We start from the raw sequence: 14247 nt of genomic DNA, 5'->3' as shown, positions 1-14247 counted from the left end.
ATCAAAATACTTTGAACCTCAAGATTACACTTTAGACACAATTAAATGAATACACCCAGTATACGGTCACATAAACGTTAAATTTCAATATTTTTAGTTTGAGATTTTGTTCTCAATGTGGGTCGTCCCCAGTGCACTAATGTTGAAGACCAGCCAGATGAGAGAGACATTTTTTTCAAGGGTAAAGCTGCAAAATCCATCTCAGATTAGTTTTCTTTATCAGAATTCTGAGAAAAAAGTTCTAAGAATTATGAGTTTTACTTTAATCTCAGAATTCTGACTTTTTGAATAACCTCTCTCTACGCCAATATATGAGCAGTCTGTTCTCAGACTGGGACAGAGAGTGTTGTCTAATCCATCTCACATCCTCCAGTCTTAATCTGAGCTACTACTTTTGATTTTCACACTCAAGAATTTTTGTTTTTTGTTTAGCCCTGGCCAGTTTTTCGGAGAAATTTTGTGCGTTCTTTCATCATCTTGATTTATCTTTACCTGGCTGATACTGGGAACATGTGGTTATGTTCTGGAGAACTTCACAAATGACTTATTTAGAGCATCAACATTCTGAAGTACTGTACTATGGTTGGGTTTAGGAGACAAGATTTTGGTTTTTTTCTCAAAGATCTAACCTGCTTAACTTCTCAAGTGTTCCTCTTGAATCTATAGCCACTTTCACTTCTTTTTTGGTCATAGAAACTCCACCTTTACACTTACACACTTTTGGCAACGCTACAGCTCATCTAGCTCATGAACTGCATCATCAACACTGTTTGCAACAATTGGGTCTGTATGCGCTCTGGGTTATACTTCAACCCTGTCTTGGCTCGCTCAGAAAAACATTCTGTCTCAGGTCCATAGTGCGGACGTAATACTGCACAGGACTTTCTTTTGGCTCTTGGACAGTATAGGTCAATATATAATACAGCTTTGTGGCTTTTTTTCCCCTCATGTAACACATGGTGGGTTTCAAGGATGGTGGTAAGAAATTATGGCCTTAAAATTAGAGCCACCAAATAACAGAATGCAGCTTTATATATTGTACTATATATTGACACATTCATAGAACACATTCCTATACTATATTGACACATTCATAGAAGGCACAATTCATCAAATTAAGGTAGAGAGAGCAGAGAACCTCCCATTACCTGCTCGGCCAGCAAAAGGGCTTCCCTTATTATCCCCTATACACAGTTAAACATGGCAAGACATCTAGAATAAGGCATACCAGTGGAACACGGCTAGACTATCCGCCTGTACTGGAGGAACTGCAAATTATGCTTTGACAAAACAAGTTATAATACCCAGCAACTGCAAACATGATGCAAACAAAGAAGAAACAACTTAACTGCAGGTAATGGTACGCTGCTTAACTCCCACCACAAACTAAAACAAGCAAGATGGTAAGAGTATTAAAATTCATAGTACTCAATTCGCCTGTTCTTCAGTCAGATTCTCTGACTTCTTCTCTGGGCCAGTTTATTAAGCTGCATGCTCTGTGGTGATAAAACAGATAAGGACACAGTACATCTTGTGTCAGCAGAGGGCGCTCCACAACTGTCCCGGGCTGCCAAATAATTAGTCACCCACAATGACTACACAGTCAAAATCAATACACACAGCACTGACATTACACTGGCAGACATTAAGTGGTATATTTTGGCATGCAAAACAGGAGAAAGGATGCTGTGCAGTAGACAATTTGTCATTCTTATATTAGAGTAGATACATACCATACCAACTTGTCAATGCAGACGATTGATTTGTAGATTTTTTTGTATTGGTAGACCTTTACATGTGGATTGTGGTTTGCTTTACAGAATTTCCCCCTTGGATTGATAAAATATTTATGATTCTGACCTTCTTCTTTTTTTAATCAATACTACTGTAGAGGCACAGCAGATGGAGTCCAAGACAAATTTAATATATACTTTATTAATATTATTGAGGGGAATTTAAATTCTTACACTCTGTTATTGAACATGTTGCACTCATACAGACTGATATACACATACATGCACAAACTGGACATGCACTGATGGAGAGGTGTCAGAGTGAGGGGGCTGCCCACAGTGAGCACTCATGAGCTGGTGGGTGGGTTTGGTGCCTTGCTCATGGGCACCTCTGCAGTGCTCAGGAAGTGGACTGGCACCTCTCCAGCTACCAGACCAATTTCCAGACTTGGTCTGCACAGGGACTTGAACCGGCGACCCTCCGATTCCCTCCCCAAGTCCCTACAAACTAAGGTACTGCTGCCCTAAACATTTTTTATTATTGATATATTACAGGCTTCCTCAAAAAGGGGAAAGTCTAGTTCCCCATATTCCTCCTATACTCTCTGGGACATTGATGACTTTTCTTGTCTATGGATTCTAAAGATAATTATCCCAGAAAATAAAAAATATTCATGGCCTATTAAAATTGTCCCCATCTAAGCAATGGTTGAAGCAATTGACCTTAACGAAAAGGTCGTAATGTCGGCTATACCAGAAATGACGGTAGGTGTCGATGTTGATCATTTCTGCTCTGTCATCATCCAGAGAAGAAGAAGGATGAGGAAGTGGCTGAGACAGGAGTTGGCCGGGAGATGTAGCTAACAAACACTGATGCCCACACAGCTGTGAGGAAATGAATAGCGTGGCAGCTTGATAAAAGAAATATTTGACAATGCGATGGGTAATTGTTGGGGTTACTGTGTTGGGCTCTTCTGGGGACACGCCAACAGGATCCAGAGTGGAGGCGGGTAAGTCGAAAAAGCCACTAGCGAGACGAACTACCTTAACTAGCATTGAGCAGCATCCAGACCAGCGTCTCCGGTTACTCCTCAGTTAGCCAGAAGCTCATTATCCCATTACTCCAGTCATACCATTGTGTCCTTACAGGCTGTGTTTAATCAGCTCCGTGTGTGGTTGAAACGATGTATAAGGGTTGCTCAACACTTCACTAGTTACGCTATGTTACATGTTTGTTATTAAGTCTGTCCCACTTCAGGCCACTGTCAACAATGATTTAGACCCCGCCCTTCATGTCAACAGGACATGGAGCCTCGTTTGTTCTTCTGAGAAAGGCTACTACCAAAGACAGAGTGTATAAGGGAAAGTGTTTCACAGTGACTGTCTTCAACATCCTTCTTGACACAACAGAGTCTAAATGTTTCCTTCGTGACGAACAGGGTTTTTTGTTGCTAAATTTAAGGTTGACATTTGATGTTATCCATCAGACAGCTTTTCCTCACTCCCACGAGTGTACAACAATATTTCCTCTGATGAAGTTAACACAACTTTTTACAGAAACCTAACCTAAGTTGAATATTGTCAAATGAAAGTCGAAAGCTTAAATGATTTAAGGAAACTGTATGGCTGCGTAGTTCTTTTTTCAACATTCAGTCAATTAAAATTGAAGGATAATGTAACATTTAATTTGTTTATCATGAATGACCTTACTATATGATCAGACATGAAGGAAGCATGCTATGTTCTTGCTTCTCTGACAACAGTGCAGTAGGTTGTATGTCCTCCTAAGCTTCAATTCTTGTCTGAGATTGTCCTATTTTGTTTTGAAAAGAGAAGGCAGGCAGTTTTAAGGCGCCCCCACCCCACTGTTTAGACGCTTAATTGTTTAACAGATGTCAGGGCTAACCAACAGTGTTGCAGTGATGGAAGGGGGCAAGTGAATCAGCTCAGATAGAACTCTTTCTACCTGACATAAAAAGCCTTGGCGTAATTCTTATTTGCTTCTTGACCATATAATATTGAAGACACTTTTGAAAAATGTAGAGACTTTGGAAACATAGAAGGTTTACAGACCGAGGCAGAGCTGGCTTAACACGGAAGCTTCTGTGTCGGTGACAGAGCAACCTGCGCTATGATTGACTCTAAGGAGGGGGCGGGGTAGATTTTAAAGTGTCAGAGTTGTTGTGTTCCCGAAACCAATTTGATCCTAATCAAGGAAATTATCAGCAAAGAAGGAACTTCATCTGTTTTGCCCTCTGGCAAAACCTTAGCCTGTATAAAAGACGGCCAACCAGACATCTCCCCAAAGGTGAATCCAAGACAATGACCCTCCTGCCTGTTTACAGATTGGACATAAATTATAAAGGGGCTAAACTTATATAGTGCTCCTTTAGTCTTCTGACCCCTACATGCTGGATTCGCCCCAAACACACATTGGTATACTGTGGGCAGATAATGCAGACTCAACAACAAGCCTCAACTAGCCAACGATAGCTTGAGAAAAGCAGCAAGTGATGAGGTCTTTGAAAACTTCTCTGCATAAAGATGGAAACTGTTTGATCAGTTTACACAAAATACAGAGAAATATAAGGTCATTGAAAAAGCAGAAAAGAGGACATACAGTAAATGACGTAAAGAAAAAAGTTTTAAAATACAAGTACAACTGAAGACAAAATTAAGACTTCAGTATCCAACAACAAAATAATATTCCCAGTTGATCAGTTCTGTCCCCCTCAGTATGATCTTAAAGTGTTTGAGTGAAGTCAAGTCAAAGAACTTTTTACACACATTGTACAGCAGACACGTGTATTTCTATTGTGTTAGTCTATGGGTTGTTAAAGCTATTTGATGTAGCAATGTCTGCTAACATTAAGTTTGTCATTCACTTCTTTTTTACCCGATTCATTGAATAATCAAAAAAGTAATCGTCTGACAAATTGATAAACAAGGTATTGATAGAGTAGCTGACAATGTGGCATAAATGCCAGTATAGTGGGAATTAGTCTGCAGGGTGTCCCCTCAGAAACTGATGAAGTTATAGCAGTGGAACCCAATTCGAAACGTCTTCATATGTTCAGAAATGGCCATTAACGGGGCATTGTCTGTCACCAGTCGGGACACTTATTATTATTAAATCAGTGTTACGACCTGGCATGTGGAGGGAAATGGAAGTAACATAAAACCAGTTGTTGTTGGTAAATTAAAGTTATTTATTACAAAAGAAGCAAATTGTGAAACACAACAAAAGATGTGGCAAACTGAAAGGGCCAACGAGCGCTGCTCAAATCAAAAACATAATAAAACAGAAGGACTCTAAATAAATGTTTTACATTAAGTCAAGTCTAAATAGTGAAATAAATGAAAATAAAACCTAACTAGCCAAATTGAACAACAAACAAACAGAACCCCTAAATCTAGTGTTTCTAAACAAATACAAAACCTAATGTGAGTGTGTCAAAAAAAATACTAATACTTGCTCCAGCCGAACAAAAAATTAAAGCCTCAGAAAACACAAGAGAATAAGTTCTTTGAAGAGCATTAACAAACAGACAAAGAAACTCTGGAGAGGGGGTGTGGCTGGGGCTAATAATCAGTGATCTATTTTTCAGCTTATTGCAGGCACTTGTACTCTTTTTCTCATTTCTACAGGTCGAAATACTTTCGCAGCAGTACCACAGGGGAACATTATACAATAGAGGTATGAGTCCTCTACGATCTAGCGTGTGTTATTTTAATAGTAATTATTTTTTATTAGCTCAATTTTAAATTTCTAATTGTGCTTTCTAATTTTGCAGTTCGAAAATCTTGTAGAGAGTGATGAGGTAAGTCTGATCATCCTGCTGGTTTTCTTATAATGTATTGAAGCTCAGTCTGTAGGGACTTGGGTTGGGAACCGGAGGGTCGCCGGTTCAAGCCCCGGCATGGTGCCCCTGAGCAAGGCACCGAACCCCAAAACTGCTCTGGAGCACTTGCTGTGGGCAGCTCCCTCACTCTGAGAAGTCTTCATTAATGCATGTCACTAGGACCTTGTTTGTCCATGAGTGTGTATCTCGGCCTATGTTTATGTTCATGTTCATTAGGCAGAGTGGAAACTGAATTTCCCCTTGTGGGGTTAATAAAGTATAAATTATTATTAAGAACCCATTTTTGCTATAAGTTCCAAACTAGTAACCCTGAAATGAAGGACGCTGCATTTCATTTTGCTGTCTCGTAAAAAATGTTGTTTCTTGAATTACAGGCTGAGAGCCCACAGCCATGCCCAAGGTACGATCTCTGATCAAAAAACAAAATGCCAAAAGACTTTATAAAGAACAGTTTATATTCAAATATGTTTTGTTGTGTATTTTTTAGGCCAATCAATGAAGATGAAATCAGGGACCTCAACGAGCAACGCTATGCTGCAATCTCAGACAAGCAGATACTGATAGACCAAAGGCTCCATTTGGAAGTAATACACAATTTAAAAAGATCTTTCTCATTGCTAAGATTTGTTCCTTGATATTTCATTTTATGATTTAAAACCTATTTTTCCTTTTTTTTTGATTTGCTGCATTGCTTTTCTGTTCTATAATTACTTGTTTTGTGTTTCATTTTAATTTTTCCCATTCAGTTAGAGGCACAAGAGGAGAAGTTAAGGCTAGAAGAGGAGGCTAGAAATGCTGCACAGCGTGAAGCCGCCAGGTTGGCACGTGAGCGCAAATTAAAGGAGGTGAGGCAGCACTGAGCTCTCCCTTCTGCAACTTTGACTTCTTGAATAAAATCTTAACATGCTTGTTGTCAGGTCCTCAGCCTTCTGTGTCTTAAAGCGACACTGTGACCTTTTCTTGGTTGCCTTTTTCTCCTCATTTAGTTGTCTTTGTTAACTAGTCGAAAATAATTTTCCTTTCAGATCAGCACCAAATGTTTTTACATTATTTTAGGACTCCCCTCAGAATTTTCTCTGACAGAGAGCTGTAACTGTAAATGGCTCATTGATCCCGTGTAATCTTGCACTGCTTCTTTGTTTTTGTTTTGTTGTCCTGTAATATCTGTCTGTCCTATTCACACATACAAACACACACGTAAATAATAATACATTCTGGACAGATTTAAGAGACCAATGCAGTACTATGTTCTTCACTTGTTCTACTTTTTATTGATGTTTATTTGAATAAAATTAAGATGTTTTTACAGCATTTCCCAACTTCTGAAAAAAAGAAACTTAATTAGGTATTTTATTTGCAAGATATAAATGATTGGTTGAGATAACTAAGTGATACAGTGCTTTAGAGACAGTTAAGAATTCTACGAAAACAAGTTAGTATTGTTTTTAAACTTAGGGAGAGTTCAGAATTTAATATTTAATAAAGAAGCCTGGTTTTTAACTTCCAGCATCCTGGTATGCTTTCCACCGGTCCTTCACATTAATGTTGGGTATCTACCTAGCGTTTTATCCTGGCAGAGAAGAGCTGCACAGTCTGTTGATGACTGTACTGTTTGTTTATAGTTTATATAGTTTTTTTATTTCCTGTACAAAAGAGGATGTGAGAACAAGACACTGTCTGAAGGAGACGGGGAATATCTTTGAAAAGACTGCCTGTGATGTCAACAGTGCCTTCCTGAAAAGTTAAAAGATTTTACAACTTGAGCGCTCAGGGCAGCAGCACAAACAAAAGCGGAACGCTCGGAAAAAAGATACTGTGCACTCTTTTCTCCAGGCGGCCGCCTGCTGATGCTGATGTTTCTACGCGCTCAGGAAAAAAATGGGAGGGTGATACAGGGCCTTACCAAATTAGTAAAAAGAGGAGTGTCTGTGCTGATATTCAACAGACTCTGGAACAGAAAGTAGTATTGGTTTCTGGATGTTTTCTAAAAGAGAAAGTGAGATTGATGTTTCATTGATTGTCATCTTTGTTGGATTGTTCGCAGGTGTCAGCCCAGAGGAAACGGGGGAAAGCAGATGGCTCGAGTTATGATCCTCATCAAAGAGAGTAAGTCCAAAAAAAATCATCACCCACTAAGAGATTTGTGTAGATGAGGACAAGGTGCTTTTCATTAGTATTTGAAATAAGCAATATACTTGTGCCCAAATTAAAGCCCAGTGAAGACACCCCTTATACTATGTAAATGATAAATGGACTTGAGCTTGCATAGCGCTTTTCTAGTCTTCAGACTACTCAAAGCGCTGTTTACACTGCATGTCACACCTACCCATTTACAACCGTTCACACACTGATTGCTAGTTTTTATGTATATTGCCCATAAACTAACTAATCCCATTCATTCATACTGATGCAGCAGGGGGAGTAATTTACAAAGTGCCTTGCCCAAGAACACATCAGACATGTTGCTCGCAGGAGTTGGGTATCCTTAGTTGCCACCACAACCGAACCTGTATTGCCCCCTTGAACAGAAACAGGTTCTGTCTATGCGAGCTACCAGGCAGTGACTAAAGCAATAAAAATAATATATACTAGGGATGTAAAGATTAATCGTGAGACAGTTAAAAATCGATTCAAAGTTGTCACGGTTCACATCGATGTTGCATATTGATTGCATATCCGCTATAATGCTATAAATATGCTATAGTCACAGCGTAGTTTTGATGACTGTATGATTAAACATTTACCCGGCAGATAGCGCTCTGAAATGTTCTCACCAAACAGAAAATCTACCCGCATTTGGGGCATCTCTGGTGTGGATTTTGGACCCTGTTACTCCGATTCATTTTTGTAAGTATCGATGTGAACCATGACAACTTTGAATCAATTTTGACTGCCTCATGATTAAGCTTTTCACCCCTACAAGACAACATTGAGAAACAATGAAAAAAAGTCTTTAGATTGAAAAGGGCAGTGGAAGCAGAGCAACAGTGATGTGCCCTGATCTATAACCCTTCTCCCCACCACAATGGGCTATTGCTCTATATATCTCTCCCTCACAGACAAACTGAATACATGCAATCTTTTCCTGCTCTCTTGGACTTTAATACCTGCTGGTTCCTGTTATCTACATTTTTCAAGTTCAACCACTGTCCCTGCTTCACCTGAGCCATTGCTTTACTTTGTACACCTTACTACTTCCTCTTATTGACGTACCTGCTCCATTACCAGCTTCCTTCTATTTCTGGGACCTGCTGGTTTGCCTAAGCTGAGCCCCTAGCCTCCCTGGTCTGCACATTGTCTACAATCTCTGTATGTCCATGTTTTTTTATTGACTTTACATTATGACTGGAATGTCTTCCTCATCTATAAAAAAAAAAAAGAAGTGTTCTCTCAGTTGTCTTCACTGTGGACACTAAGATGCTTCAGATACACTTAATCTCCATCCTGGCATAGTGGCCTAAGTCTGTACAGACTTCTTCTACATTTTGGACTGAACTGTAAGTAGTGTACACAAACTGTCTCCATGACAATGAGATGGATCAGCTCCTTCTATATTATCAAAATTTCAGTTTAAGTTTTAAAAGATTTAATTTGAGCTCACTGTTCGCAGATTTCTGTTTCTAAGTGTAGCCAGCACAATGATACAGAATTTCGGTCCAGGTTACTACAACAACCCTACACCAATAACAACAATAATTATGCTATTAGTTATGATAATAAACATTGTCCGAATCGCAATAGTACATATTTATCGGATCAGAACTGAAAAAATGTGGATCAGTGAATCACTTGTAAATTTCAGGAATCTGGGCAGATTAAGATCCCTTGTTTCAATTTTTTTTTCAACGAGAATTGTGTTATTACTTATTTAGTTATGATGCATCTTTCTGGGTGAAATGTAACCCACAGAGTTTTGAGTCAAACCTATGAGTATAGGCTCTCTTTATTTTTATTTATAAATTTTATAAAAAAAAATTATTTTTTGTCATCAGGGCCTGTTCTGGACAAACTTCTGGAGAGGATTTTGATGTGTACCTCCAAGCTGTGAAAACCCAGTCTGAGGCTTTCAGAAACAACAGTAAGTGAACCACCTTCTCTTCATTAATTTAAGTCTACTTAATGGTTTACACAAAGTCCAATATCAATTCGGAAATAAACAGAACCATCAAAAAACTTTAAAGAACAACTCCATATTTGTAAATGGCGCTTTTCTGCTCTTCTCTAGCAACTGAGCCACAGCCGTCTCTGTATTTACTTACTCTTTTTTTTCAGGATTGCCATCTGACACAAACCTGGTAACTCCCAACACGGAGTGCAGCTGGGACTTCACCAACAAGACCCGTTCCACTAATGATGACGGGAACTCACTGGACCTAGAGTGGGAAGACGAGGAAGGTCTGGGTAGACTTTTTACTAAAAGCTTTCTCTGGTTGAGTAGTTGAGTTTTTTTTTTTTTTTGCAACATTTTCAGCTGCAAAGACAAAGTGATGTTTGGCATGGCACAAATCACTGATTGGTCAAAACACCCTTCAACCTCGTTATAGGGTTTCAAACTTTGACAGATGTCAGGAATGGGTTTTTGTTCAAGCTGGGGCTCTAGGATGACATCTACTGGATCAAAAAGCAGCACATTCCTTCTTTAAAATATCAAATTACTGCTCACAATCGCCCTCACTTATTAACTTATGAAGCCTATGTATGTAGGCGGTCACAGACAGACAACAGATGAGTGAGTGTTAATAAATGTGGCAGATGACAACAATTGTCATTTAGAAACCCATCCATCTATCCTTTTTCAACTGCTTAACTGGGGCCGGGACGCGGGGCAGCAGTCTAAGCAGAGATGCCCAGACTTCCCTCGCCCCAGACACTTCTTCCAGTGGGACCCCGAGGTGTTATAGGCCAGCTGAGAAACAGTCTGTCCATGTGTCCAAGGTCTACCCCGAGGCCCCCTAGAGAGGCATCCAGGGGCCATCTGAAACAGATGCCCGAGCCACCTCAGCTGACTCTGGTGTTCGTGATGGCCAAGCTATGACTAGCACAAAAGTCCAACAACAGAACACCACTCGGGTTCAGATCGGGGAGGCCGTTCATCCCAATCACCCCCTCCATGTTTCACTGTGATTGCCTATGTGAGGGTTAAAGTCCCCCAGTAGAACAATGGAGTCCCCAGGGAGTCCAAGAAGACCGGGTTCTCCGGGCTGATGTTCGGTTTGTAGGCCAAGACAACAGTCAGAGACCTGTCCCCTACTCAAAGGCGCAGGGACATGACTCTCTTTTTCACCGGGTTGAACTCCAACACATGGCGGCTGAGCAGTGGGTCTATGAGTAAGCCCACACTAGCCCGCCGCCTCTCACCGCGGGCAACTTCCAGAGCCGAAGGCTTGCGGGGATATGAACCCAACTATATCTAGCCGGTACCTCTCGACCTCCCGCAGATGCTCTTCTTTAATATTACATGTGTATGTGGCATCTGCTTCTATGTGCCTGTATGTAGGTATATATGTGTATGTATATGTATATGTATATATATATATATATATGTGTGTATATATATATATATATATATATATATATATATATATGCTGTATATACGATTTTTATTTTCTCTCTTACTTTGGATCTATTTTCTTTCCCTTTTTGTAATGACCACATTAGCACCATATCTTTTTTTTTTTTGTTATTATTAAATAAATAGCGACAGAGTTATGTTTGCTCTCCAGATCTAGTATGTGCTTACTCATTTTTTGTTTTTGTTTGTTTTCTCTTAACCCACCACTTAACTCACACTACAATGCAAAAAAAAGATGAAATGAAATGACAGCAGAACCAGTTTTCTGTTGGGTGTACATTTGACAAGTGAAAGCCAACAGGTTTAGACTCTTGTGACTTCTGATCTCCGGCTGAAAGCTTGTGTCCTTGTTTTTTGCAGGAATCAATCGTGCACTTCCAGCCTGGGAGAGGTCTCGGACTGAGGAGGACATCCTGCGTGCAGCCCTTAGGCCCAGCAGCAAACCGATTAACAGCGGCCCAACATCAGCCTCTGAGGATTCAAATGCACTGGAGTGGGAAAATGATTTTGTCAGTACTAATCCAGAGGACGACGCAGACACTGAATTTGAAGGGTTTATCAATCCTGTTCTGGACACTCTGTCTGAGGATGCATTGGACTGTGGCCTCAGGGTGTACAACCAGAACAGATAGTGTTTAGCACCAAAGGAGATGTTTGTGGTGTCATCTTCATCTTTGAGATCACCAGCTTTTCAAGACATGGAATAGAACTAATTTGCTTTTCATTTCTGTGATAAGAGACCGAAATTGTGTGGCAATTTGAAATACATTTTAGTGCCTTTTTTTCACTTGGGGACCATCGTATGCATTTTAACTTAACCTTATCAGTTATTATACTTTGATGAAGCAAATCATTTGGTAAGTTGTACTTTTTAATTTCTAATCAAGAGAATTTTCTATTTATTTGACCTCTCTTACCCATATGCCCCAATAAATAGCCACTGTTCAGTGCTCAAACACATTTTTTGAGGCAAGTGCCTTGATCAATAACAAAGAGTCTGTGTGAACATCTTCTGATGTATGGAAAAAAAAGTGGGGGGTACACAGTGAAGCAACAAGCACTCTTCCTTTTAGTTATATTTAGTTTTGGCATTAAGGCATCAAAATAACTGAATTGCATTAAATATTGCAGATTCAAAAAGTAAAATGGGCAAGACTATTTTGATAAATCAATATCACCATATCTACATTTCATCCTGGTGCCTAGGACCTTGGGGTTGAAAGAGTACTGGAAGCTCTTCTGAGCTTTAGATTGATATCTTCACAAAAATGTTTGTATCATTTCTCTGACTGATCGATATAGATCTACAAGAGGCAAGCCTCTGTGTCATTACTAGGAAGCAGCAACTTTAAAATAGGAAAAAGGTTATGTGCTATTGTGTCAGTGCATTCTCTAAAAGAAATCTATGGTCATTGCACAAACTCCAGTCAAAGGTGGTATTTGTTTAACTGTGAGGTCCCATGTAATGCAAGTTATTATGGCCAATATGGAACATATTAAATGCAACATTCAACAATGCCATATGCTTACACATTTTATTTTATATAATTAAAAAAAAAACCCATTTAGCATTAAAAACAAAAGCAGTCCAAACTCAAATTCCCATTGTTCTATTACATTATTACATCCACAACAATCACAAACATTTGTTATTTTAAAATATGAAGGCCTTTATATGGGCTGTACTGTGATGCAGTGGTTAGCACTGTTGCCTCACAGCAGTAAGATTCTTTGTTTGAATCCCAGGCCTGATGGGGCCTTTCTGCGTGGTGTTAGCATGTTCTTCCTTCGCATGTGTGGGTTCCCTCCAGATACTCCAGCTTCCTCCAGTCGTCCAAAGATTTGCTTGTTAGCTAATTGGTGGCTAACTAATTTCTGTAAATGGTCATTTGTGTCCATATGTCCGGCCTGGGATTGACTGGTGACTTATGCAGGGTCTTTTGCCCAATGACAGCTAGGATTTGCTCCAGCCTCTCGTGACCTAGAATGGGATAAGTGGTACAGTCAATGGATGAATGCAAAGACTTAACTTATGCTGTGAGAATAAGCAGTCATGTTCAAATATTGTCAGCTTTCAGAACACCATATCTTTAAGTGGTTCCCTGATTTCTGATGGTACACAATGATAATTAAAAAAAAAAAGGTAAGATCAACAGATTCAGGAAACATTAATAAGGCAATATGGTGGTAGCACAAAATCTTGCTTTCATTCTCTATTTACACATCCTAAACTCAAATGATCTAGGAACAAATCCTAAAACTTGTGTATAATTTCTCTGAAATACAAAAGACTAACTACAGATATTTCAGTTTGACATTCTTGGATTGCAGTAGTAGGAGACGACCTTCACGCAAACCTAAAATCTCTAAATGTCCATGGCTGCATTTAGTATTTCACATAAAGGAATTTCAAGATTTTTAATCGTTTTAATTTTCTCTGACAGGAAACGTGTTACTCTTAAGACAGATTTTGAAATAAAAATGGGATTCAGTTATTCTCAGGTCATATTATTTGGGTGAAAGGAGAAAGTTGAACTGAAAGAGATGACTATGGCCCTAAATTTGTCATTTTTCTACAATAAATTCAATATTACTGTATGATTACATATGATTTGTTGTATGTCATGTCATTAGACAACAGGTGTTTCATATTGGTAATTTTTGTTTTCTGGCCTCACATTAACCAAAGGAATGTGTTGAGGAAATTATCAAGACTTGACCCCACACAATAAGACTCCTTAGACTCAGATGGCTTACGTTGATGAAAATGTATACATCACATGAGAAGGCCTACTCATTGAGACATGAATAAACCTCACACCTGTGGTTCGGTGTCATGCTCAAACACAGACACTTCTAAAGGCTCTGTCTATATCAAAAAAGATATTATCAAGGGCAAAGGTCATACATCATATACTACCTACAAATAAAAAATCCAAAACCCATCCCTCAATTGAACTGAAAAGGGGAAAAAGAAAATCTTTTGCCAACGAACCCTCCAAGACGAACATTAGGTATTCCACAAAATTTCAGAACCTAATTTTAAAAGGTGATTAAGCTTTAATTAAACATGCTTTT

The 14247-nt window shown here is 39.2% G+C and overlaps 1 protein-coding gene across 2 annotated transcripts; it reads left to right on the top strand.

Annotated features, from left to right (window-relative positions):
• The first annotated feature begins 2436 nt into the window (after positions 1-2436).
• Positions 2437-13767, top strand: ap1ar (adaptor related protein complex 1 associated regulatory protein). 2 transcript variants are annotated; one of them, XM_079352837.1, is made up of 10 exons: positions 2463-2743; positions 5382-5430; positions 5528-5554; positions 5971-5996; positions 6084-6180; positions 6343-6441; positions 7641-7702; positions 9589-9674; positions 9869-9991; positions 11530-13767. In XM_079352837.1, the coding sequence occupies exons 1-10, from the start codon at positions 2673-2675 to the stop codon at positions 11799-11801; spliced, it is 912 nt and encodes a 303-aa protein (XP_079208963.1). In that variant the 5' UTR covers positions 2463-2672; the 3' UTR covers positions 11802-13767. The 2 variants fall into 2 exon arrangements, with proteins under 2 accessions (XP_079208964.1, XP_079208963.1); XM_079352838.1 differs by lacking the exon at positions 6343-6441 and having other exon boundaries at positions 2437-2743.
• Positions 13768-14247: the final 480 nt, after the last annotated feature.

Source organism: Symphodus melops (assembly GCF_947650265.1).
Source record: "Symphodus melops genome assembly, chromosome: 9".
NCBI classification, from domain to species: domain Eukaryota; kingdom Metazoa; phylum Chordata; class Actinopteri; order Labriformes; family Labridae; genus Symphodus; species Symphodus melops.
This window is presented reverse-complemented; position numbering and strand designations above follow the sequence as displayed.

Excerpts from the sequence above, each read along its gene's own strand:
- ap1ar (XM_079352837.1), top strand. The coding sequence starts at position 2,673 with ATGGGTAATTGTTGGGGTTACTGTGTTGGGCTCTTCTGGGGACACGCC. Across the intron at positions 5,997-6,083 it reads AGCCCACAGCCATGCCCAAG|GCCAATCAATGAAGATGAAA; the intron begins GTACGATCTCTG and ends TGTATTTTTTAG. Across the intron at positions 7,703-9,588 it reads TATGATCCTCATCAAAGAGA|GGCCTGTTCTGGACAAACTT; the intron begins GTAAGTCCAAAA and ends TTTTGTCATCAG.